This window comes from Centroberyx affinis, unplaced genomic scaffold, assembly GCF_046629955.1.
Source record: "Centroberyx affinis isolate AG114_WGS23_722 - 3 ecotype Tasmania unplaced genomic scaffold, CSIRO-AGI_Caff_v1 ptg004859l_1, whole genome shotgun sequence".
Classification (NCBI taxonomy): domain Eukaryota; kingdom Metazoa; phylum Chordata; class Actinopteri; order Beryciformes; family Berycidae; genus Centroberyx; species Centroberyx affinis.
In genome coordinates this window covers 65,716-91,198 of record NW_027282377.1, presented here as the reverse complement: position 1 = coordinate 91,198, position 25,483 = coordinate 65,716, and the positions used below count along the sequence as shown (strand labels likewise).

Below are 25,483 nucleotides of genomic sequence, written 5' to 3'. Positions count from 1 at the left end.
GAAAATGAAAAGCACATTAGTCCCAATGTGGAGCAGGCATAACTCAGTATAGTCTCAACTTTGAATATGCAAGTTCTAATATACTAACAATTTGACAGTCACACTACTGTTCCTCCTCCCTCCGAGAGGGATGGTCTTGCAGTACTAATGTAGGATTAGTTGCAGGGTGGGTGGATTTTTGTAATGACTAGTAGTTTAGATTAAAGCCAGTATAAAGCACAGCCTCTCTCCCTGCGAGTCCCCGTTCCAGTCCCTAGAGGGAGCTACAGGCCCTGTTCCAGTGGTCCAGGTCAACCTGACCAGATGATACAGAAAGTAACAAAGTACAAGAACTCTGGGACTGTATTTAAGTATCTTTACTTTACTTGAGTGTGTCTATTTTATGAGACTTTCAACTGTTACCCCACTGCATCTCAAATCAAATATCTACACTTTCTGCTCCACTACATTTGTAAAATAGAATGTCACTCTTGATTTGCAGAGTTTAGAGTTTTTGAAAAATGAGATTCATTTTTCAAAGTCATATCATATCAAAAAGTGAGTAGGAACCAGTCAGTGCCCGGCCCGCTCTCCCCCACAGACTGCTGCGTTGTCAATCTACACGTTCCCTGGTTGTCAATACTGTAGCCTGCTGAGAGTGCTTGGAGAAGTACATTACATAAAAGCCAGTTGGTTCACTTAAGGACAGCTGTTTCAGTTGTTGTAAAGAGATGATGTCCTGTTTGGGAATGTTAGTTTGTAGTTTGGGAATCCTCAGTCCCTGCTAGGTTAAGGTACTAATAAAACTGTAAGAATGGTATGAATTTTCCTTGTTTACTATGGATATTCTTTACAATATTTCAGCCTGAGCCATCTACCAACTCGCTACATCGAGGTCCGCCCACCAGTCATGAATATTTATGAGTATTTATGCAGCCTTTGGATACTTATTGCAGTATTAAGGACGCTGAGCAGCGCATATGCGCCTTCCCTCAGGGTCTGAAGGAAGAATTTGGCTTCACTGCCCGTCTGGTGTCTGACTCGGGGAATTTTAGACAGCTCAGAATGCAGTCTGAAAATGCAGCTTCATATTGCTGTTTGGCAGGAGAATATGTTTCACTACCAAAATAATGCCTCTTTGAGATTACTTGGAGGAAGTTTTGGAGGGCTTTTTGGTAATTTTTTGGCCATATATACATTGAAATATAAAAAAAGTTTGAAACAGTGCCAAATAATAACAATACACTTTCATTACAGTACCATAAAGACATTAAAAGAACCAGTTTTTGGTGAAAAATTCACAAAAACATTCAGCACTGTTCCTTAGCTTTACAGCTTTCTGGTGCAAAATAGAACCTTTTTCTTTTGGAAAGACATGTTTTCTTTTTAAATGAAGCTCTTTTAGTTTAGGCAAACATAGAAACAAAGAAGAATGTCCATATGTCTTTGTGTATGCAACACATGAAACTTAATACTGTTGTTGTCAACATGTTGTTTACCCGACAGGTTTTGGAGCAGCACCCTGACGGACGCTGGAAAGGCTGTATCCATGACAACCGAACAGGAAACGACCGGGTGGGCTACTTCCCTTCCACCATGGTGGAGGTCATCAGCAAGCGGACAGGTGTGTGTGCGCTTGTCTGTGTGTGTGTGTGTGTGTGTGTGCGCGTGTGTCCGTGTATGCGTGCATGCGTGTGTGGTCTGTAATACTATTATAATTGCAAAAGAGACAAACTGTGACCAACACTGTAGATTAGTTCCAGCTGACTGACTGGACAAAGTGTGACCAAATTAGTCACGGGAATATATTAGACACACTTCTTCTAAACACGGAAGAAGGACTTGAACAAAGAAGCAGGGAGAAGAAGAAGAAGAAGAAGAAAGAAGACAAAGAATAGAAAGAGAAGGCACAAGCGAGATATCACAGCTTGTGGCTGGAAGGTTGCCGGTTGGAAAAAGAGCGATCGTGCTCAGTCAACTTTCCCTGTATATATAAAGGTTAGAAAAAAATCACATCAGCTGTCAGAAAATCTCATTTCACACTGGGAGAGAAGACATTCGTGAGCCCGGCTCTATGCGTCACCCAGCCAACAGCAGTGAAGGAGTGGTATCAAACACCCAGTTGTCATGCCCGCATTACCGAAGGTGCAATACAAGCATAACGTTTGCGAACCATTTTAGTTACGGATTTTCAACTGTATTCTTTCACCCTGCAACACGTCTTAAAGGAATACACCAAGTTTTTGGGAGACTGGCCCGTTGGTCAACTTACCTGTACAGTCATAATACACCAAAATCATCCTTGTGTCCCCGGTAGATCGTTTGCTCCGGTGCTCCATGCTAACGCTTTAGCATACACTATGTTGAGTGATAGCAGGCGACTAGCAATATCCAAAGTCACAAGACTCAATAAATTAATTCATTTTTAAAAATGAAATGTCATTAACTCAATATAGCTGATGTAGCCAGGTTTATTTTTGGAACTATATCTAGTGAGCAATAATGTGTTCATCCACTGCGCAGTGATATTTAGCTGTACACAGTCTCCCATCACCCACCACCTTTACTTTATATGGAAACAGGGAAAGTAGTCCCTGGAAGTTCAAAACACACAATGATATGCCACAAAAGACTTTGCGGCATATCATTTAAAGTTACTTACAGCTACTTAAAGTTCCCATTTTCTCACTTTTGGGTTAATGCTAGTCGCCTACTATCACTCAACATTGTGTATGCTAAAGTGTTAGCATGGAGCACCGGAGCACATGATCTGCACAAGGATGATTTTGGTGTCTATGTTCTCATTACTTTACAGTTAAAATGACTAACGGCCCAATCTTCCAACACAATGAGCTTTTTACCTCTCTGGTCAGGATTATAGAGGACATTCCCATTCACTGGCATTCTGTCATCCCAAAGTGTCAGTCAATCCACAGCCACAAGAGGCACTGATGTTTTTAAACTGTTTATTGGTGTCTGTTTGTAGGTCTGGTAGTTTTATCTGTCTGTATGTACGTCTGTCCATCTGTGTGTCTCTCTTTGTATATCTATTTGTCTCTGTCTGTCGATCTGTCTTGTTGTCTGTCTGTCTCTATCTGTGTCTGGATGTTAGTCCATGTTTCATCCCCAAAATCTTACTCCCTTCAGTCACCTCTGTCTTCCGCATTTATTTCTCTCTCTTTCATGTGTTCATCCCTTCTTGTCGTCATTCTCTCCTTAATCAGTTCTTCTTGTGGTTCTTGTAAAAACTATATAGCCCATATACTGTAGTTTCTGCTGTGGAAATACACCATCAACAGTATATGAATTTCCTCCATGGACGTTTTAACATCCCACTGTGGCTGCATCTGTCCTGAAATGCTACATAGATATGTACAGTAGCAGTTAATACTAGTCCATACTGTCCGTATTGTTGATAAAGTACAGAACAGTTAGAGCAAGCCCACTCAGCTCCCACAGTCACACTGACTAATCACTCCCAGGGCACATCCTCCTACACACACGCACACACACACACACACACACACAAACACTTGGGGGCACAGCAGGTGTTCTAGCGGGAGGGTTCACTTACTCAGCTGTTGTTTCATGAATTTTTTATTATTCTCATAGCCCGCCATTCCTCCTTCAGTCACTCTCTCTTACCTCTCGTCTGCTCCTTCTTCTTCCTCTTCCACTTACCTCCTCCGAGTAGGGATGCTCCATGTTAGCTTTTTTGTCAACCAATATAGATGACAAATAATAATAATAATAATAATAATGATGATGATGATAATGATAATTAATTTAGTTAATGGTAAATACATTTTTTTGAATTGATATTGAAATATGAGTAAATAGCCTATATTTGATCCTGCACTGATAGATGTTAATCAAACCATACTCCCATGGCAGCCATTTTGAACTTATGTCACACTCAGGGTGGGAAGCTCTACCTGAAAGATTGGCATATACTGAAACTAGCATTACTTCAACACATGACTTCAGAAGACTTGACAGTTATCAAGTTAGCTAGCAATTTCAGGAACAACAACTAGGCTACAACAACTGCTTGAATTTAGCAGGGACATTAGCTAGCTTACTAGCTAGTTTGCTACTAGCCTATTTACCTAGGCTAGATTCGAGTAGGCTAGCTAGCTATAGTGGGCCAAATATTTAACCTTAAAACGTGAACATGTAGGCTATTCCACTGGATTTTTGAGATCCATAGGCTGAACTTGCTTTTTCCCACCCTGAGTGTGATGTAAATTCAAAATGGCCACCATGCATTAAGGTGCATGTTGTTGCATGCTTGTAGCTGATGAAATGCAGTACCACATACTGATTGGTGGCTACCAGAGGATGTAAACAGTCTGCATGTTCTGTTTCACAAAATCAGATTGGATTATTGGAACACATCTGAGCAGGAAGGCTAGTCGCTGATAAAGGCTATTCAGAGTGATTATCAGCTGATACTGATCAGTGGTCCAGAATATATCCGCTTTCACAATCCATCAATTTCCTCTCCACTTCTCCTTGGCTTTCAATCCAACAACACCCACATTTGTATTTTCTATTTGCGTCCTTTCCCCTCTTCGCCCTTCCTCCTTTAACATCTCCCCTTGTCTCCGCACTACCTCTCTCACACGTTTGTTTGATTTGTGATTTCAGCATTAGTTTTTAATTTCCGTTTTTTTCCTTCTCTTACGTGTAATTTTCTGTTTTGTCGTTTGTTTGTTCCGTGGCGGTGGTCGGTGTTGGCTGGTTGTGTGTGTGTCGGTGTGTCGTCACGGTGGGTGTATCTAGGTTTGGCCAGCACAGTCATTTGCACTCAACAGTTTCAAAAGATACCGCTGGTTCCCCCGGCGACGGTTGCCCCTGCCAACGCGGTAGTCAACGGCAACGACACCACGTTCCATCAGATCCATATCCTGCCTCCACCGCCTCCTCCTCCACCACATTCCCATCAGCCACTGCTTCCACTTTTCACTTCCTTTGGCTATAACAGGTCGCCCGTGACAACCCCACTGGGAGACACACCCACTGCCCCAGGTACACGCCCCCTTTTTCATTCTTATTATTCTTATTATTCTTATTATTCCTATTATTATTATTATTATTATTATTAAAGCTTCAAGGGATGCTTTCCTCTGGTCTTTTCTATGAAGTAACTTGCCAATATACAAACTCAATTTCTGATTGGCTATATAACATTCAAATTGGTATTTATTTTAATTGAAAGCATCCATTAAAGTTTTCTGTTATGGATCATTATTTATGTACTTTATATGTTGCTCATACAGTATAAGTTTTGTTTTTCTGTTGTTGCTGTTGTCATCTCCATCAGTGAGATTCAGATTCAGGTTTTAGACAGAAGTCAAATTTTCTGTGCAGTACAATGAAAGTACTGAGGATTTAGCCCACATGCTGCAATCGCAAAAAAAATCATATCAAAAAGTTTGATATTATTATAGTAGAAGTGACAGTTCGCTCGAGGGACATATAAGATGAAGGATGAAACAAGAGATGAAATGTGACAGAAAAATATTTCTTGGTCATTGCATTTGCATCAGACAAAGCTGTTGCACAAGAGCTGCAGGGAAAGTTAGCCTATATCACAGTGAGAAAACTTAACATATAAACTTTGGTTTTAAAATCCTCAATTCACAGAAAACTTAACAAACTTAAAGCATAACCTGGACACTATTTTCCCATCTTTTTTCATCATACTCATCGATTCTAACCAAAATCCTGTCAGTAGCTTCACTATAGTGCTATTTACGTCTTGCTAGCATCCAAATGATCCAAAAAACATAACAAAAATCAACCTAAAAAGCACCCAAAACATGTCTTTTTTAACACATTGATTGCTTGCTCTGTAATGAGACAAATAGATAAAAAGATGTAAATGAAAATTATCCAAAGTCTTGCCTTTCTCCTACAGTTTTGATGCTACTTTGGTCATTAGCTACTTTAGCACTTCCATATTTCCTGTTTTGCTGGACGGCAGCCTTGCGCCACTGTATAAAGTAGTGCAAAATAAATACTCAAAGTTTTCAGGTCATGGATAAACTGAAAATTAAATATATACATGTTTCATTACAGAGTGAGCCAGAGCTTCGCTTTAACCTCTCATGAAATATCTTGCCTTGCATTATCAAGTATCACTAGGCAATCAAAAACAGCTATGTAGGAGAGTAGGAGACATCTAAACAGTTGTTATAGTAATTGAATGATTGATTGTTGAATCGTTCAGTACTAATGCAGGATAGATGTCAGGTGGGGGGAAAGTTGACCATTTTACCACAGACCTCTGTTCCCCTGAGTTGGTTTGTGTTTGAGTTGGATGTCTTGGTTCCTTGTTTTTTTCGCCGTCCTTTTCCTTTTTTTTCCTTTCCTCTGTGTTCTTTCCTCTCTCCCTGTATATCTCACTGTCCCAACCACCAGGACACCCCTGCTAGTTCTCAGTCCACACACACACACACACACACACACACACACACACACACACCCCATACACAACTCTCTCCTGACCAGACAGTGTGTGTACAATCGTGTTTTCTGTCTTGTTTCCGTCCCCCTGTGTTATTGTGTGTTAACTTCACCTTTCACTGTTACCCACCTCTCACTTGCCCTAAATCTGTGTGCGTGTGAGTGTGTGTGTGTGTGTGTGTTTGCATGTCTGTCATTACAAAACTGAGTGCCTGTGCCAGGTTTAAGAGAGGTGAACAAGTCTCTTATGAAAGTACTGAAATGTGGTTGCTTTTCCTTAATGTTCCAACATTAATTTTCTCATGTAACGACACCAGTGACCCCCATGAGATTGTTGTTATTGCTTTGAAGAAAGATATGAACCTTTTCTTTTCAAACAACTGGAGTTATTGGTTTTATGACAGTAGAGCTTGTGTTGAACCAAGGTTTAGTCGGGGATGTTACTCCAGAGGAGGAGATTTTCTGACACTATGAACGGGTGACATTTTCTGTTTGGCTAACAATAGTAATATCTATGAAGTTGGGATGATAATTCATGATTTCTGAACAGTCCTAAGCTTTTGTACAACCCTTCTGGGTAATATACGCAACATATTGGAATACACAAAAATGTACAAGTTGTAAAATGTCAAGTGTTATGTAAGAGACCCACACATAATGTTAGAAAATGTCACCCAGAATGTCTTGCAGGTAAGGTTTGTACCGACTGTACACTCTGTACCATGTGAATGGGACGCTTTCACTAGTGCCATTTTGCTTCCCCAAGGAAATAAATTCCTCCAGACAAAAAACCCTCTGCACTCCAAATCAGATTCATTCTTCTGTTGATGGCTGCATCAGGCTAATGCATTTCGGCATAAGCCTTCCTCAGTGCAAACCTGCAAGTCCATTTTAAGTTTTCAGATGCTCAGTGTTTTCAGATTTCATAATCTAAGCAAGTATTTACTTTTGAGTGTCGTGCTTTAGCTACGCTTTGTAACATCCATTGTTTCAAACAGCAGACGTTTTGCACTTTTGGGTGATGTATAGCTGTCATTCATGCTACAAACGATTCAAGCTGACTATATAACAGCAAGTACGGAGGCTGCTCAAAGTTTTTCAGATCAGACTACATGATCCTTCGGGGATGCAAAATGGCCACAGGAAGGAGCTGTGACATGATGTGAAAGCAAAAGGCACTTTACAATGTGTGTGTTTCTCTGGAGCACATAGTGGTCACACCTATAAACCATTTATAAACCCTTTGTAAGATGGTTATAATGGTTTATGACAAACGCACTCTCCAAATGCGCTACAGCAGCCCCATTCTGAAAAGACCTGCATATATAATCACACACCTACGGCTGTATTATATATGTATGTGTATGTACATTATGGCATATATGTGTATATACACAGATATTCATGTTAGTGATCTATTTATGTACTACAGGTATATAAATGTTTTCATATATCTATGTATTATATATATGTATATATATGCTGTATTTTTTCTGTGTATGTGTGTGTGTGTGCGAGCATGTATATGAGAGAGAGAGAATGAGAGAGAGAGAGAGTGCGGTGTAAATGAGTTTGAAGCTTATATCCTTATAAAACCTAGCTACTCCCTTATCCCCCTTGCACCATCTACCCCCCCTCCCTCCCCCACTGTTCCCTCTGTAATCGTAGTCTTTTGGGGGTTGGAGGTTGGAGTTAGGCTATTTAATTAACCCCACTTTACCTCGCTCCTCCTAATAGCGTTAAGGATGATCAATAAATGCCAGAGCAGGAATTTGCTGCAGAGACGTGTGACACCAGACGGCGGTCTCTGAGAGCCTTTTTCTTCTCTCTTCCTCAGTCTTCCTCTTCCAGTAATAAAACAGTAGTTGCATGAAAGCGTGCCACATAACAGCGATCGGATGGCGCACTGCAGGTTCTTTGTTTGAGAGGAATTCAAATTCTGCTCACCTGTCAGCCGCCAGAAGGCACAAGGAATGATCTGGCAACTAGTCAGTTTGTGTTTTGTCTGACAATTCACTTATTCAGTAAATGTTAGTACATGTAAGAAAATAGGCTGCAGTGTGCGGAGGAGGATTAGGGCCACATGTGAAACATTTGAGTTCTAAACCCAGAATTTGAATTCTGACGTTATTCTCAGAATTCAAATAAATTTGTCCCTAATGCTCTTCCATAGCAGTGGCCTCTAGAGTGCAGGCACAGGACAAATGCAAGAAATAAGTGAAATGAGGAAGTTCTGCAGTGGCCTGGTACTTCCTTGAAGTTTAAAATGACAAAACTCTAGCTAAAATCTCTAGCTAAAGGCTAATAATGGTTTTAAATGCAGTGGAGAGCAAACCAGCTTAAACTCACTTTACCTCTTTTACTAAGTAGTATCAGAATGATGTAGTCACATGAAAAAAAAACATGCTTACATTGGTAGTTCACCTTTTGGTGATCACCGACTAGCACTCATAGCTAACCCAATATTTTATTTACATTACTGGTTTTAGTGTCACTTTCAAGGCCAGTTTAAGGACTAACAGCTAGTAATTGTTTGAGCCTAGAATTCAGTGCTAGTTTAGGACTAAGTAAAAATGAATAATGGTTTTATCTTAGAATTCAGTGGGATAACTAAAAATGAATAATGGTTTTAGCCTAGAATTCAGTGCTAGTTTAGGGATAACTAAAAATGAATAATGGTTTTAGCCTAGCATTCAGTGCTAGTTTAGGGATAACTAAAAATGAATAATGGTTTTAGCCTAGCATTCAGTGCTAGTTTAGGGATAACTAAAAGCTAAGAATGGTTTGAGTCTAGCATTCAGTGCTAGTTTTGGATAGCAAAAGCCTAACAATGCTTTGAGCCGAGCTTCCCAGGCCAGTTTAGGGTCGGCTAGCGGCTAACGGTGGTGTTCTGTGTTGAAGGTTGTCGCGGCTCAGAGCAAAGTCCTCACGGCTCTCCCACCCCGTCCGGCGGGCCCCATGGAGGCTCCAGCGAGGAGATCTGGGTGCTGCGCAAGCCTGTGGCAGGTAACCGAGCCGCACTGCGCTGAGCCCTCAACCCCTGACCCCTTGACCTATGACCTTCCAACTCTGACCGGGGGTCAAACAGTATCTGACGTCCTTTCAAAAAGGCTTCAGCAACGATCTCTGATCACGCTTTTCCGTGGATCAACTGTCCCAAGTGTCTGTGGAAGCGGTGCATCCATTTGGTATTGCAACTGTCCCCAAGAGCGTAATCCATCCCTCTGAGCGTAAAGAAAACGCTGTGCGTGTTTGAAGGCTTTCAGATACTCTTTGACCTGCTCCTGACCCTCTCCCATCCCCTGCTACCCCTCCATCTTAAGCTTAGCTCAACCCAGTAGCTGGCCTTATGTGTAGGACTGCAGCCATCTGCATGGGTCTACAGTCTGTGTGCGTGTGTGTGTGTGTATGTGTGTATGTGTGTCTGTCTGTCTGTCCAACTGTGTGTCTGTATGTGAGAGAAAAAGAGAGCGATGGAAAAGAGAGAGAAAGAAGAAAGAGTGAGAGAAAAGAGCGCGTGAAAGAGAGAGGTATGTCTTGTTTGGTGTGTGTGTGTGTGTGTGTGTGTGTGTGTGCGTCAACCCAGTCAGTCACCCTGTCCGTCTTGTCCATCAAACCATGCTGCATCGTCATGCTGCCCAGTGCATTTCAATGGAGAGTCACACCTGTTACCACGTTGCCTTGGATATCAGCTAAAACACTCAATGTGTGTGTGTGTGTGTGCGCGTGTGTGTGTGTGCGTGTGTGCGTGTGTGCATCCATCTGTTTGTTGCATGTGTGTACGTGTGTTTGTTTGTATGCACAAAATTTGTACATATTGTGTGTGTGGTTGCATGGTGTGTGTGTGTACGTGTGTGTGTGTGTGTGTGTATGTATGTGTGTGTGTGTGTTGCAGGTGGAGACCGCAGCAGTGTGGGTAGTTCTGGCAGTGTGACCAGTGTGAGGTCATCGGGCAGCGGACAGAGCGCCGGTAGTGCCGCACACATCCTCCACGCACAGGCTGAGGGGGTTAAGGTAGGATACGCACACACACACACACACACACACACACACACACGGTCCTCATAAAGGCTGAGGGTGAGGGTTTTTTTTTAAGGTTTCTTGCGCATTCTTAGTGGGTTAAAGTGACACACACACACACACATGCACACACACATATCTTCCATGCACAGGCTAAGGGGGTTAAGGTACTGTGAGATAGACACACACAAACAAACACACACACACACACACACACACACACACACTCTAATATACACACACAATCAGACACTCTTTCCCTTTCTCTTTCTCTCTCTCTTTTTCTGTCTCTCACACACACACACACACACATTAATATACCCACACAATCAGACACTCTTTCCCTCTCTCTTTCTCTCTGTCTCTCTCTCTCACACACACACACACACAAACATACACAGACATACCACCATATAGACGTACAGTATGTATTCTTAATTTGAAGATGAAACTATCAAATGTGGTATTTATAAAAAAAAAAAAAAAAAAGCCATAAAAACAGCCAGCTGTACCTTTCAGACATTTCCAGCCGGCATCGCCTTAAGAAACTGCAAGTGAGACACTTTCCAAACTAAAACGACCACACAGCAGAATCAGGTCCAAGTGGAACCCAGACGGACCGGCAGCATCTGTCTCCTCCGTGGCTCGCTCCGTTCAGTTCTCGTCAGCGCCAGTCCCATTTTTATTGCGGCGCTCGTCGTGGAGGCTTCAGGACGGCGGTTTGTGTGATTAATGGCGGCAGCAGACACATACAGCGTCAACACATCCAGTTTCCAGACAGACTTTTCTACGCAGTTATTATCTATCTTATCGGATATGACGTCGTTTTAGAATTGGCACACAGAGTGAGGAGGCAAAAAAAGGCCTGTGACAATTAGGAGCACTCTTTTTGTTCAGTTCCCTCCTTATTTGCATTTTTTCATTGAGTTATTGATGACTGTTCCCCATGGGCCACCGTAGGTGATTAGTGGGAGCCTATGACCATGAGATTCTTCTTTCCAGTGCATTCTGGGTGAGAAAAATGGAGTGTACTTTGATCAGAAAACAATCGAGAACACAGCCTGAAACAGCAGCAAATGTCTCTGGTTGTTGCTCTGTTTATGTCATGGTATATCATGACTTAAAATAAAGTGGCACAAATTGAGTGTTTATTTGGCAATATGTAATGCATAATGTATTATTTCATAGTTTGATACTTTCGTAGTTCAAATTTTCCCCCAAAAAGGACCAAAATTACCTTAAAAATTAGATCAGGGAGCAAAAATAACAAATTTTTCACTCATATTCATGCTTATTCATGTGGATGTATGTGTGTGTGTGTGTGTGTGTGTGTGCGCGCGCGCAGCTCCTGGCCACAGTTTTGTCCCAGTCCGCCAAAGCCAAGGAGCATCTGCTGGAGCAGTCCAAGTCTCTGGAGCAGTCCACAGGTAGGAACAGAACAGGGACGTCCCAACCTCAGTATCCTGTATCTTTTCATTTCAGATTTACCCACATAAATCTTCACCATGTAAATTCATAGTGTACGTTATAGTAAGTATAAGTATCAAACTGATGTCAGCTATATGAAGATTGGGGTATTTAAAGGGATGTTTTTCTCTAATATGACTGATTTTTGTTTCAATTGGTGGTTGTTAGCTGTGTGATGATTGAAAAATGAAGAGGCTAGGAGATGAGAATGAGAGAGAGAGAGAGAGAGAGATGGTAAGAGATACAGAGAGATAGCATTTGAGCATGAGGGGGAGACAGATTGGGTGAGAGAAAGAGAGAGAGAGAGAGAGAGAGAGAGAGATGGATGCAGAGTATAGGAGATAGGGAGAGAGAGAGAAAGGGGGAAGGTAGGAAGGAAGGAGATAGAAGGAAGGGGGCGGTGAAATTGAGTTAAATAGATATAGAGAGAGAGAGATGGAAAAGAGTTGGATTCAAGAGAGAAACAAGAGTCATTATCTGCTGCTCTTTTAAAATGTCACCATGTCACTTGCACACACACACACACACACACACACACACACACACACACACACACACACACACACACAGAGATCTTGGCCGCTTTACCGGACAGATGGCCAAGGCAGGGGATGTAGGAGGAAGCGTAGAAGGGACGCGATTGGTTAAGAAGGTTCGTTACAGTGAGGAAAGCAGACACCTGATTGGTTGGTGGTCAGGCAGGTGAAGGGGATTGATCAGAAATCAATCGGGGGGGGGGGGAAGAGAGCAGAGGTCGAGAAAAACCCATAGGCTGACTGAGGAGAGTTAAAGGTGATAGGTTTGAAACCGGCCAATCGCGTTTCTCTCCCGACAGGCTCTGCCGCCTCCTCTCGTACGTCGAGCCAATCGGGCTGCCCGCTCCACGAAGCCCCGCCCTACGATGCCACGGCAACCAGGAAGGGGGAGGGGCCATGCGAGGGGAAGGTAGGACAGCCCCAAATGCCCACAGATTCAATCTTTTCTCTCTCTCTCTCTCTCACACACACACACACAGTTACACACACAGTGCAGTATATATATTCACCAATATCATCTAATAACGTCTAATTACAGCAAGATGAGGATGTAGCTCCTCAGTCTCCTTAACATACAGACTCACAATACACTCTCACACACACACACACACACACGCGCACACGCACACACGCACACACACACACCCAGATGATGTCCCAACGGTTTCTCTCGCAACTGGCCTCGTCCGTGCTGCGAGTGTTCGGATGCAGCCATGACACGGTGAGTGTGTGTGTGTGTGTGTGTGGAAGATCTCCGGCTCGGTCTTGTATGAATATGTGAGTGAGAGATCTTGAGAGAGCGAGAGAGAGAGAGAGAGAGAGAGAGAATCCTGTCTCTTTTATCTTTTATCTGCTATCCATCGTTATTCACTCCTTTTAGTTGCAGCTTCTCTTCTTCCATTGCAGTTTTTTTTTTCTTCTGTTGCTTCAGGATTGATAAATGGCTATAGATTGATATACTTGTCGTTGGTAGGTGCACTTCGAGCTACCATAACTCTTGTTGAGATATTGGTGTGTGTGTGTGTGTGTGTGTGTGTGTGTGTGTGTGCTGGCCAGTGCTCAGCAGTGTGCATGGCGTGGGTGGACTAGCTGGGCTTTGGCTGAGTAGCACAAGAAGTGTTAAGTCTGAGCCTACACCATGTACAGTAAGCTGTCAATTACTGTAGAGCGTGTGTGTGTGTGTGTGTGTGTGTGTGTGTGTGTGAGAGTGGGCACAGGTTTATGTTCATGTCTGATTGTATAGCAATTTCAAGCTTGACGAACCGGTGAGCATATTTAAACAGCAGGTGGTAGCGGTGGTTGTTGTGTATGCGTGTTTGCCGGTGTGTGTGTGTGTGTGTGTGTGTGTGTGTCCCACTGTCATGTAAGCCAGGTTCTCATGGCCATCTGTTTGCTAGAGTCCTGGTTCCTCAGCGCTCGGCATCCTCCCTATTTCCCACGGCGGGGGGGGGGGGGAAAGGAGACAGAAGATGGAGAGGAGAGAGACGGAAGGGAAACCCAATTAGCTTTGAGGGACAGTGTGACGGGGAGGAGGGTCGCGAAAACAGACGACGAGAGAGAGAGAGAGAGGGAGAGAGAGAGAGGGATGTGGGAGTTTGAAGGGAAACGGAGAGTGCGTAGGAGGAGAGATATACAGCTGTGGAGAGATATACAGCAGTTTTACAGTCTGCAGCTCTATTCCCTGTCGCCCATCAGTGCTTCATGGTCTGTTTCTGCTGAACCTGCTTTGTAGTGGATTTCAGCTAATTGTTGCTGTGCTGCCATAGGAAACCCAGTCAGAGCAACACTCCTGAAGCTCAGGCACAGGTGTTAAAGGAAGAATCCTCTCTAAAACACAGCTATCGGTGGTGTAGCTTGCATTCCCGGGTTGTTGCTTGGCGGTGTCATGTTCTAATTCCTGATGATAACTGGAGGCTTATACTGTATATGTGCAGAGTCAAGATATTTCAGAGTTCAGAGTCTAAAACATCAACAGTAAACATCAAGTTTTGGTGTCAGCTCCCTCGGAATCAAAGGGCGGGGGCTTCTTTCTCGGCTCACCGTTTTGCAGCGATGTTTACCAGCCGTACAGGCAGAAAACCGTCATAGAAGCGAGAGAATATCAGAGGGCGGATTTCTCCTTTAAAGCTCTGCAGCCCTAGTAAACAGCGGGGAAAGTGTCTGATAACGAGTGTGTCTGCTTCTGCTGCGTTTTGTTAGTGTGATCGCCACTTTAATGTAGCGGTTGGCTGCCTCTCCCTTCCAAGAGCAGAGCAGAAGCAAAACAAGATAAATTCTATTTCACTTTATAGCTATTGAGAGACAAACAAAGTCTAACCTGCTGTTCCTAATCCTGCCCGGCTCTTGCTATAGCAGTCTAGCTACTGCAGGAGGCGCCTTTCTCCTTCCTAACCTTCAGTCTGGTTTCCACTGCAGGGCCAAACAGGGCTAGCCAGGACTAATGCATTGCTTAAGTCGCTCAGTGCTTTCAGTTAGAATCAGAAGCACTTTAATCAGCAATAACAAGTAGAGGAAATTGCCTTAGTGACATTGGTGCAGATATTGACAACATAGAGCATATTGACAGAAATGGTACAAGGACAACAGGTTTTTGTGGGTCCCTAGTAGGCCCCACTTGGCCCTGCTGTGGAAAAGTGGCTGCTGCAGAGCCACAGACGGAGCCAGTGACAGCATGCCCCCTGTCTTCTCTCCCGTAGAGCTCAGAGGCCGTTGTCCAATGGCTGAGCGACTTTCAGCTGCAGGTCTACGCTCCAAACTTCCTGGGCGCTGGGTATGACTTGCCCACCATTAGCCGAATGACCCCGGAGGTAAGGCACCCCGAACCCCCCCCTCCCCCCCGACCCCTGAACCCCCCAGAGAGGTCACAGGCACCTCCAAGGACCACAATGGAAACAAGTCCGCGCGACTTTATTGTGCTGTCCTTGATGTTTTCAAGATGCATGTATGCCACGTCTTTTTGGTCATTCTCAAATAACCACAATGAAACTGCTAAACTAGACTCAACTAAGCTCAGCCATCCCTTCCCTGCCTCCTGCCCGATCCTGTCCTGGCTTAACCTTTCACCTCTCACCAAGGGTCAAGGGTCACACTGTCCCCTGACGCTCTGTTAAATCTCACCACTGCACTGGTGCACTTTGATGGGGTCTCATTCAAACGATAATCATCACTCTTACACAAAAAGATACATGTGCATTTTGTACTTTGGGCTGTACATTTTTCATTTGTGAACTATGTGAAAGCAAAAGCAATGCCTGATGGCCATTGCACACATTATGCTTGATTTGTTTGCTAGCTCCACTTACTTTGCTTTGAGTTTTAATGTAAAAAAACAAGAAAGCAGAAGAAGGAGGCAAAAAGCCAGAAAGTAGATACAGGTAAACTGTATCTGCACCAGTGAAAAGCAGATATATGATCCCAGTGACAAAATGTACAATGTTTATCTTTTGTGAGTGATGAATAATCTATTTGCAACAATAAATTAAATTCACTGTCACCAGAGGGTTGGTGTGGAAACCAGACTCTGACTCACCTCTGACTTGGAAATGACTTGTATCACTGCTTCCCTGTCTCTTCCCTAAACCTCAGACCTGTCCCACACTGTTTTAGCATCCATACCCACCATCTTAAACTAAATATACTTGGAAATGCAAAGGAATATTCATACATCTCCACATCAAAACAGCTCAATGATACTTTAATCTCAATGATACTTCAATCAAATATTAAAGCTGCACTAGGCAGGATTTTTTATATAAAAATACACCCATCTTATCAGCCTAAACACACAAAGTTGCCTAGTACAGCTTTAACTAAATATACTACCCACAGTAACCCTGCCGCTCCTGACTTTTCTGGGGAACTAGAACAAATCTGAGAGGCTCTCCGCTGCACTCACCCACATACAAATAATTTATAACACATATATAAGCCACGCACACACTCCTGTTGCTGCTGTGCATGCTTAGGGCCTCAGTTCTGACTTAAAAAAGGGTGGAAGCCTGGCCTCTTCTACATTTGTGTATACTGCAGCGTGTGTGTGTGTGTGTGTGTGTGCGTGCGTGCGAGCACCCGCTTGTGTCCAGGTGAATGTTGTGAACGTTCATGTGTGTTTGTAAAAGTTTCCTCGTGTGTCCACCACAACTACAGATGCAATCTAAATTACACGGCAACTACACTAAATTCACCTCGACAAGATTAGGCATTTTGATTGTAGTTTCATTATAGTCCCAATTAAATCTGTATTCTGTAATCTGTATGTAATTGACCCAATTTGTATCTCGGTGAATGAACTTGTTTACTCATGAAGGAAATAATGAGTGTGTAATGAGTAAAAAAAAACAGAGACGGACCACCGGTGAAGACTGGACTGATCCTGGCTGAATTTAAATGAGATTATGGAAGAGAAGTGTGGAGCGGAGTCTTTTCAAGATGCTTCTTTCTCACCGCAGACATGCTCTTTCGCTCTTTTCTTATGATTTGGAGACATTTACATTGCCTCTCCTTTCCTATCAGCTGCCAAAAGCTTTCATCAGGCCGCACCCTGTCTGTCCTTTCTTTGTGTTGCAAGTTTTCCTCTGTGCGTCTGCGTGTGTGTGTGTGTGTCTGCTGGAGTCTTCGGGAGCTGGTAATGCACTTTGTGGTGGAAAAGCATGCATTTGTCACTATCTTACTTGCGTGTGTGTGTGTGTGCGTGTGTGTGTGTAGGATCTGACGGCCATCGGAGTATCTAAACCTGGCCACAGGAAGAAGATGACGTCAGAGATTAACAAGCTAAGTGTCACCGAATGGCTGCCTGACCAGAAACCTGTGAGTGAAACGCATCACACACACACACCACAATTAGTCTAACCACCGGATGTCTTCGATTGGTTAGCCTGATGATCAGCCATGTTTCTTGTCTTCCTATAGGCCAACCTAGGAGAGTGGCTGTCTGCTATTGGTCTAAGCCAGTACCACCAGGTGTTGGTGCAGAACGGGTATGAGAACATCGACTTCATCACGGACATCACCTGGGAGGACCTGCAGGAGATAGGCATCACCAAACTGGGTGAGACGCACATCTGTGGCAGAGATAGTTGTACCCCTTGTGCCTCTCTTTTCTCTCACTCTCACTCATTCTCTCACCACTTTGATAGCTATCTCCTTAGAAACGCCTGCCAACAGGATTCAGCACCACGGACAGCGCTTCACACTGCGCGACACTGGAAACTTTCCTCAGGGTCTTCGCAAGCTCACTGAACCGTTCTCAAGCGTATTTGACGGTTCTGTTATTGAGCCCGGGGTTCGGCTATTTTGCTATAAAAGTGACAGTATCCTCCAACGTGTTAACAGACGACTGTGTCCAAAATACATCTGGTGTGGCGTAGGCGTGCAGGCATCATTTACACTCTGAGCTCTACGCTACATGAATGCGACATGTGCATTGCACCTAAGTGAAAGACATTACGCCAGCGTTACGGCTATGCTACATGTGTCTAACGGCTGTGTCTTAAGTGTAAATCTATGTAAATTCTTGCTGGAATCTTGGCAGTGAAAGTACTCATGGTCATGGAACACACACACACACACACACACTCACGTTTCTTAGTTTCAGTGGGTTGTTTCAATAAATCAATCAAATCTCTAGCTAATCTCTGTATTTTCCTCCACACAATCCTGTGTTTCAATAAATCAATAAATCAAAGAATCAGTAAGTAATTTGTCATTATCGGATGTTTTGGGTTCAAATCCATCTCATGGCCTCTGTCAAATGTTATCACCCCTCCCTCTCTCTCTCTCTGTCTCTCTCTCTCTCTCTCTGCCATCTTTCACTCTCCACTGTGAGAGCTGAGAGAAATGCTTTGGGATCATCTTAATGAAATAATATCTATAATTCCAATCTGTCCATATACTGTATCTAGGCCACCAGAAGAAGCTGATGCTGGCGGTGAAGCGCCTGGCCGAAATGCAGCGCAGCTCGGAGGGGCGGGGCTCCCTCAGGAAGAAGCCCCCGCCAATCACACAGCAGCAGGAAGTCATGTCCATTGACAGCCCGCCCCCTGACGGTGAGGTCACAGCTGATAGACTCCAATCTGACGTTTGATAATATTAAGCTAAACTTTTAATGATGAGATAAAGTTTCACTTAAAATCAAATGAAATCCGTCAGAGTGTGTGCCTTATCTAATGAAATCTGATTGCGGTCAAACACTTTTCCCTCCAAGTTGATTCATTTATTGGACTCAGTGGACAGCAGCTATATTATTATTCACTGCCATGATCTCCTGTCCTATTAAGATGAATCTCCTTATTAATTTGAAGAATGTTTTTCTCTCTCCATGTCTCTCTCTCCCTCTCTCTCCTTCACCAGAGGTCATGTCTCCCAAGATGAGCACCTTCCAGGACAGCGAGCTGAGCACCGAACTCCAGAGCGCCATGACCCAGCCGGGCCAGGAGGTCAAAGGTCAGCGCACCCGCAACCTCAGCAAGGACCACGACGAGGTGGTAACAGGCGGAGGAGGAGGAGGAGGAGGAGGAGGAGGAGGAGGAGGAGGAGGAGGAGGAGGGACGGGACCTCCCAAGAAGGAGGCGCGGACCATGCGGCAGCAGAGCAGCCAGGGCAGCGCCTCGTCCCACCGGGGCAGCGTCTCCTCCCAAGGCAAACACCGCCACTCCCACTCCCACTCCCAGCCCGCGCCGCCCTACACCCCGCCCCACACCCCGACCAAGACCCGCACCTCCTCCTCCTCCTCCGCCTCGTCCGTCCAGAGCTCCGCCTCCCCGCAGTCCAAAGCCAAGCCGTCCCCCCAGCTCATCCAGGGGGAGAGGCCCCACTCACCGCGCTCGCACCCGCCTCAGTCCCCCACCCACCGCGGGGCCCCGAGCGCCCAGCCCCAGCCTCAAGTTCCGCCCCAGCAGCACCCCCAGGCCCACCCGCAGCAGCACCCCCAGGCTCACCCGCAGCAGCACCCCCAGGCTCACCCGCAGCAGCACCCCCAGGCTCACCCGCAGCAGCACCCCCAGGCCCACCCGCAGCACCACCCCCAGGCCCACCCTCAGCAGCACCCCCAGCACCACCCCCAGTCCCAGGTGGTGGAGGTCAGGGAGAGGCCCGTGGCGGAGCCCCAGGTCTCCGTCCCCGTCCTCTGCCTCCCGCCGGAGGACGAGCCGGGCGAGGGAGGCGGAGCGGAGCCCTCGGCGCTCCAGAAGAAACGCGCCCACAGCCTGAACCGCTACGCCGCCTCGGACGGAGAGTGCGACGAGAGGGTGGGAGGAGGAGGAGGAGGAGGAAGAGGAGCGGGAGAGGTGGCGGGAGGTCAGGGGTCGGCCCCCGTCGAGGGGGGAGGAGGCAAATACGCCACGGTGACCCACCGCGTCAGCCGCAGCCACTCCGTCCGCAACCAGGAGAAGAACGTCAACCGCAGCCAGTCGCAGTCCTTCGCCCTGCGGCAGAAGAAGAAAGGCCCGCCCCCGCCGCCGCCCAAGCGCTCCAGCTCGGCCATCTCCAGCTCCAACTCCAACCTGACGGAGGCCAACGCCGGGCAGCACGCCGTCACCACCACGGGCGGGATGCTGGACGTGCCGTACCACCAGCAGCGGCGGGCCAGCGACCTCGGGGTCTCCGTGGAGGCGGCGCCCGTGGAAACCAACAGCATGGGCAGCGTGAGGAGCATCGCCGCCATGTTGGAGATGTCTTCCATAGGGGGCGGAGCCAAAGGCATGGCCCTGCAGAGGAATTTCCTGCAGGTAACGTAGGAAATACAAAATATCTGTCTGAGAGATATTTCAGATTATACATCTTACATGTCCTGTGTATGAGTCATAATCCCCCTGTGTGTTCTCTGCTGTGTGTGTGTGTTCTCCAGGTGGGGAAGGGGCGCGACGCCATCGGCCTGGACGGCGAGGTGGTGAACCGGCGGCGGACCATCAGCGGGCCCGTCAGCGAGCTGGTGGCGGCCGCCCGGAGGGACCAGCCCTCGCCCTTCCCCTCCCTCTCCGCCGCCCCCGCCACCCAGCCCGAGGCCTCCCCTCTGCCCGCCTCCTCCCCGCACCCCCCCTCCTCCTCCTCCTCGCCCCACCCCCCCTCCTCGCCCCACCCCAGCTCGGGGGGCAGCGGCAGCTCGTCGGAGAACCTGCCCTTCGCCGACGAGGGCAGCCTGACCATCCGCCGCCAGGGACGAGGAGAAGGAGAAGGACAGGTAGCTATCTATATATATGTTTGTCAATCTATCTATCTATCTATCTGTCTATTTGGGATGGGACGATATATCGAAATTCAATATATCGCGATACGAAAATGCGACTATAAGTATCGCGGGGCAGAAAAATTAATCTCGATATTAGCTCCATTTTATTCTGCTGTAATAATCACAAATGAGACACTTGACCATCACAATTTCACAAACTCTCCATCCAAATTATATTATTGTCACTTTGTAATGACATTTTTAAATTGTTGTTTACATTCTAACAAGCCAGTGCCATCGCTAGAAAGATTTGTGGCTCAGAAATAAACAGAATTCTGCACAGTCAGACTTTGTTGACATTGAACTTTTATTTATTAATCGTATCGTGGTTGTATTGAATCGTGAACTGCATATTGCGTATGGCATCGTATGTGAGATAAGCATATTGTCTCATCCCTACTATCTATCTATCTATCTATCTATCTATCTATCTATCTATCTATCTATCTATCTATCTATCTATCTATCTATCTATCATATATATGTAATATAATATAGTCCAATTCCATGGTAAAGCTTCTGTAAGAGTTGTATTTCAGTGTTATCCATGTATTCTATGTCCATGTTTTGAATGTTTGTGCACAAATTGCCAATTGCCACGAATGTATGAATTTTCCGTTAGTGTTTATTTTGTGTTTGTCTGCAGGGCGACGGCGAGGGCGTCCAGGGCGACGGCGAGGGTCCGCAGGGAGACGGCGGCTACACCCAGGAAGACCTCTCCCGGGTGGACGCCACGGCCACCTTGAAGCGCCGCCCCCGCAGCTCCAAGCCGCACCCCAACGGCTCCCGCTTCACCCTCCAGGAGTCGTCCACCGTCAAGCGGCGACCCAAGAGCCGCGACAAGGAGCCCGAGGGCTTTCCCGACCTCGCCGGGGCCAACGGAGAGCCGCCGGTCGGTGACGCCCACGCCGACGCCGCGCAGCCCGTGCCCTACCAGAACGGGACGGCCACCATGAAGCGCCGCCCCGTGTCCGACGCCGGGGTGACGGAGCAGCCCCAGCCGCAGCCTCTGCCCCAACCGCAGCATCAGCCCCAGCCTCAGCCCCAGCCGCACGCCGTCGCTCTCCGCCGGGACAGCCTGGACCAGGGAGCTCCAGCGGTGGGGGGGGAAGGAGGGCCGGTGAGGAAGCCCAAGCCTCCCGTCTCGCCCAAGCCCGTCCTGGCCCAGATAAAGAGACAGGGAGGCCCGCAGACCCCACCGCACGCCCCCTCCAACAAGAGAGTCCCCCTGCCAGGCCCTGGGACGCCTGGAAGCCCAGGTACGAGGAGTGTGTGTGTGTGTGTGTGTGTGTGTGTGTGTGTATGTGTATGCACTTTGCTTACACTTCCACAACTCTCTGATCAGAACATTATTTAGCAGTACACTCTTAAAAGGGTTCTTTACAGCACCAGAAAATGGTTCTCTAGGCTTGTACCATAGCAGAACCCTTTTAGGTGCTGCAAAGAACCCTAACCATGTTAAATGGTTCTATACAGGACCTTCATGGTGTTATAAAGTACAGTACAGTACAGCAGTATTAAAGGGACATGAAGTAATCTATGACCTCTTGAGCTACGGTGGCCTGTAATTGACACAAACAATAAAGTCACATTTTCACATTAAGACGAGTAAGCTAGCTAATTAGAGCAGAGATCCAATATCTAGGGAAGAGGTAATATATCAGGATGCAAATACTGTAAATAAAATAGTGCTTTGTCACTTGCTGGAGGACAAGGTTTTTTAGCCTTCATGACCCCAAGGGGGATTTGGAGCGTCTTGAAAATCCAGTGGATGGGGAGTTTTTGTTCCAAAACAACAGTACAGGCAGGAAAGTGAGTTTTGGAAGCCAGAAGTCTCAGCACCTGGCAAAGTAACAGTTGAGTCACTGGTATTGATCCACAAGCCTATCATCAGCCTGCAGATTTATTAGGGTCATTTTGTACGGGCAGTAAAAGTCTTACTTATTACCCCATTATAAGGATTTTAAGATCCACGCTGGGCTCTATATTCTGATTCACCACTTTCTTCTTATTTTAACAACTTGGTTGTTTGAATTACAGCTCCATACCTGGGTGGAGTTTTTTTTTTTTTTTGGCAAGTTTTGTAAATGTTTTCACCTCTTTTCTCACTTTTACTCCCTCTCCCTCACTCTTTCTTCCTCTAACCTCTTTCATTCTCTCTCTCTCTCTTTCTCTCTCTTTCTTCCTCCAACCTCTTTCTCCCTCTCTCTCTCTCTCTCTTTCTTCCTCCAACCTCTTTCTCCCCTCTCTCTCTCTCTCTCCCTCCATCTCCTCAGTGGAAGGAAAGAAGATCCCTCCCCCGGTCTCGCCCAAACCGGCGCCGCCGCCCACCGCTCCCAAACCGTCCAAGCTCATCCACTCCCTGACCAGCCCGCCCTCCCCGACCCCGCCCCAGAGCGCGGCCCCTCCCCCGGCCCGGCAGCACTCGGTGCCGGGCAGACTGGCCGGCTCGCCCCCCTCCCTCCCCCCCTCCAACACCCCCAGCCCGTCCGGCGGCAAGCCGCCCAGCCCGCTGGCGCAGAGCCCGCACACCCCGCAGACCCCGCAGACCCCGCAGACCCCCACCACACCCCAGACGCCCCAGACCCCTGTCACCCCGAGCCCCACCCCGCCGCCCGTCAAGCCCCCTCGCTCCTCCATCGGGGGCGTGTCCGTGGACAGCGGGGGGCCGCCGGGGGGCGGGGTCACGCCGGTGGTCGCCCCGACGACGGACTTCGGCGTGGACGCCCTGGTGCATCAGAAGCTGGAGGAGACGAGCGCGTCGCTCGCCGCGGCACTGCAGGCCGTGGAGGATAAGATACTGCGGCAGGAGGAGTAAGGACACACACACACACACACACACACACACACACATACTGTCACCCATCCACACACACATATTGTACATATACACACCATGCACCTAATTTTGATTTCTGTTGAAAATTATTTAATTTAAAGCCGAATGATTGATATAATTGTGTGCTTCTCTCTCTCTCTCTCTCTCTCTCTCTGTGTGTGTGTGTGTGTGTGTGTGTGTGTGTGTGTGTGCACATAGCTCCGTGGCCGAGCAGAAGACCACGGTCAGCATCCTCGACGACATCGGCAGCATGTTTGACGACCTGGCCGACCAGCTGGACGCCATGTTGGAGTAACCGTGACAACCGGTCGGCGTGTCTCCGTGGCAACGCTGCATCAGCTGTGACTCAGAAGGCACAACGGGCAATACGCCTCTCTCTCTCTCTCTCTCTCTCCCTACTCCTCCTTCTTCTTCATCCGTCTCTCTCCATCCCCTTCTCATCGTCCATCGCTATACTCCGGAAAAGCGGGAAAACCTCTCTTCTTCCTCTCATTCCCTGATGATGACGAAGACGAAGACGCCGACGATGCAGTACCACAGGCTCGGACAGAAATGCGGCCTGACCTACAATGCGACGACCTCACGCCAGAGAGAGGGGAACAGAGAGAGCCGAACGGATAAAGAGCGAGACGCGAAAGAGGGGAGGGGAAATAAAAAGGACCAAAAAAAAAAAACGACTGACGGAGAGAGAGAAAAAGCAAAAAAAAAAAAAAAAAAAAGAAGGTGGAGAGACGGAGAAACGCGACAGAATGGAGGAGAATGAAAATCTTTAGCGAGTCTTTGAAGAACTCTATCATGGCGAACAAACATTTGATTGAACAACCAACCGTGTAACGAATCATAGTATGGTATGTGTACATTGTAAGCATGGAGAGTTTATATCTACTGAAAAAGTCCTGCATTAGCACAGTAATATATAATATACCGATAAATATGAATCTCTAGCTCTTTGGTTTGATGTCTTGGTTCTGTGTGGAATGGTGCCCTCTGGTGTTGTGATGATGTAAATGACTTGGTGGAAATTTTAATCTATGACCAAATCAGACTATTCTGCTCCTGAGGTGTGTGTGTGTGTGTGTGTGTGTGTGTGTATGTGTGTGTGAGACAGCGTGATAGATAGATAGATAGATGTGTGTATGCGTGCACCAGAAGGCATTCGATTATCCGAATCCCCCCCCCCAAAAAAAAAAAAAAAAAAATCCCTGTCCTGTTGCTGTCCTGGCTGCATCCATACACTCTGCTTCCCTCCACGCTCATTCCTCACCCTCACCCCCCACCTAACACACACACACACACACACACACAGGAGAAGCACAACGGCCCGCGCAGCCAGCTTGCACACACACACACACACACGGGAGCCTGCACAATGTGAGTTAGCGGGAGAGAGAGATGCGTTTTTGTTTTTTTTAGGTTTTAAGGGAGAAAACGGGATTAAGGGTTAGAGCAGGTCGGCTTGGGAAGCAGACGGAAGCGGAGGAAGGTTTAGAGGAGGAGAGGAGAGGATTTAAGGGTGCAGTTGAGGGGGTCTGGGGGGAGGTTTTAGCAAGGGAAGGTGCTCTTACTTGTGGAAGAGGGAGTGTGAGGTTCAGAATCCGGCGATAGAGGCTGTCAGAAAGCGGGACGGTCTCGTAGTGGGACAGTCTTTCAGGAAGATAAGGTTGAGGGGTCAAAGGTCAGACACAGTCAGGTCAGGTTTAGGGTCAAAGGTCAGGCTGAGCTTGGGCGCTGCTAACTCCCCTGCACAATGCACAAGCACTAGATTCTAGACCCCAAATAGTTTCAAATCAGTCCTGAAAGCAGCTGCTCTTCCAGGAAATAGACAGCTCCGGCTAACGTCGCTGAGCAGCAAATTTCAGGGTTCCCACTCTCACTTGGACGTCAAATTCAAGGGCTTTTCGATGACTTTCAAGGTCTTGTTTGGTGAAATTCACTCAAAGTTGGCAT

At 46.7% G+C, this 25,483-nt stretch overlaps 1 protein-coding gene across 1 annotated transcript in view; it reads left to right on the top strand.

The window, feature by feature from the left end:
• caskin1 (CASK interacting protein 1) overlaps positions 1-23,831 on the top strand; it is a 30,753-nt gene extending 6,922 nt beyond the window's left edge. The window contains exons 7-22 of the mRNA XM_071545325.1: positions 1,486-1,603; positions 4,765-5,010; positions 9,352-9,456; positions 10,346-10,464; positions 11,816-11,897; positions 12,773-12,882; positions 15,170-15,280; positions 17,178-17,279; positions 17,382-17,520; positions 18,374-18,522; positions 18,824-19,354; positions 19,439-20,197; positions 20,317-20,649; positions 21,320-21,956; positions 22,974-23,511; positions 23,735-23,831. Of these exons, the coding sequence (XP_071401426.1) occupies positions 1,486-1,603; positions 4,765-5,010; positions 9,352-9,456; positions 10,346-10,464; positions 11,816-11,897; positions 12,773-12,882; positions 15,170-15,280; positions 17,178-17,279; positions 17,382-17,520; positions 18,374-18,522; positions 18,824-19,354; positions 19,439-20,197; positions 20,317-20,649; positions 21,320-21,956; positions 22,974-23,511; positions 23,735-23,831 (4,176 nt within the window). The remainder of the gene's footprint in view (positions 1-1,485; positions 1,604-4,764; positions 5,011-9,351; positions 9,457-10,345; positions 10,465-11,815; positions 11,898-12,772; positions 12,883-15,169; positions 15,281-17,177; positions 17,280-17,381; positions 17,521-18,373; positions 18,523-18,823; positions 19,355-19,438; positions 20,198-20,316; positions 20,650-21,319; positions 21,957-22,973; positions 23,512-23,734) is intronic.
• Positions 23,832-25,483: the final 1,652 nt, after the last annotated feature.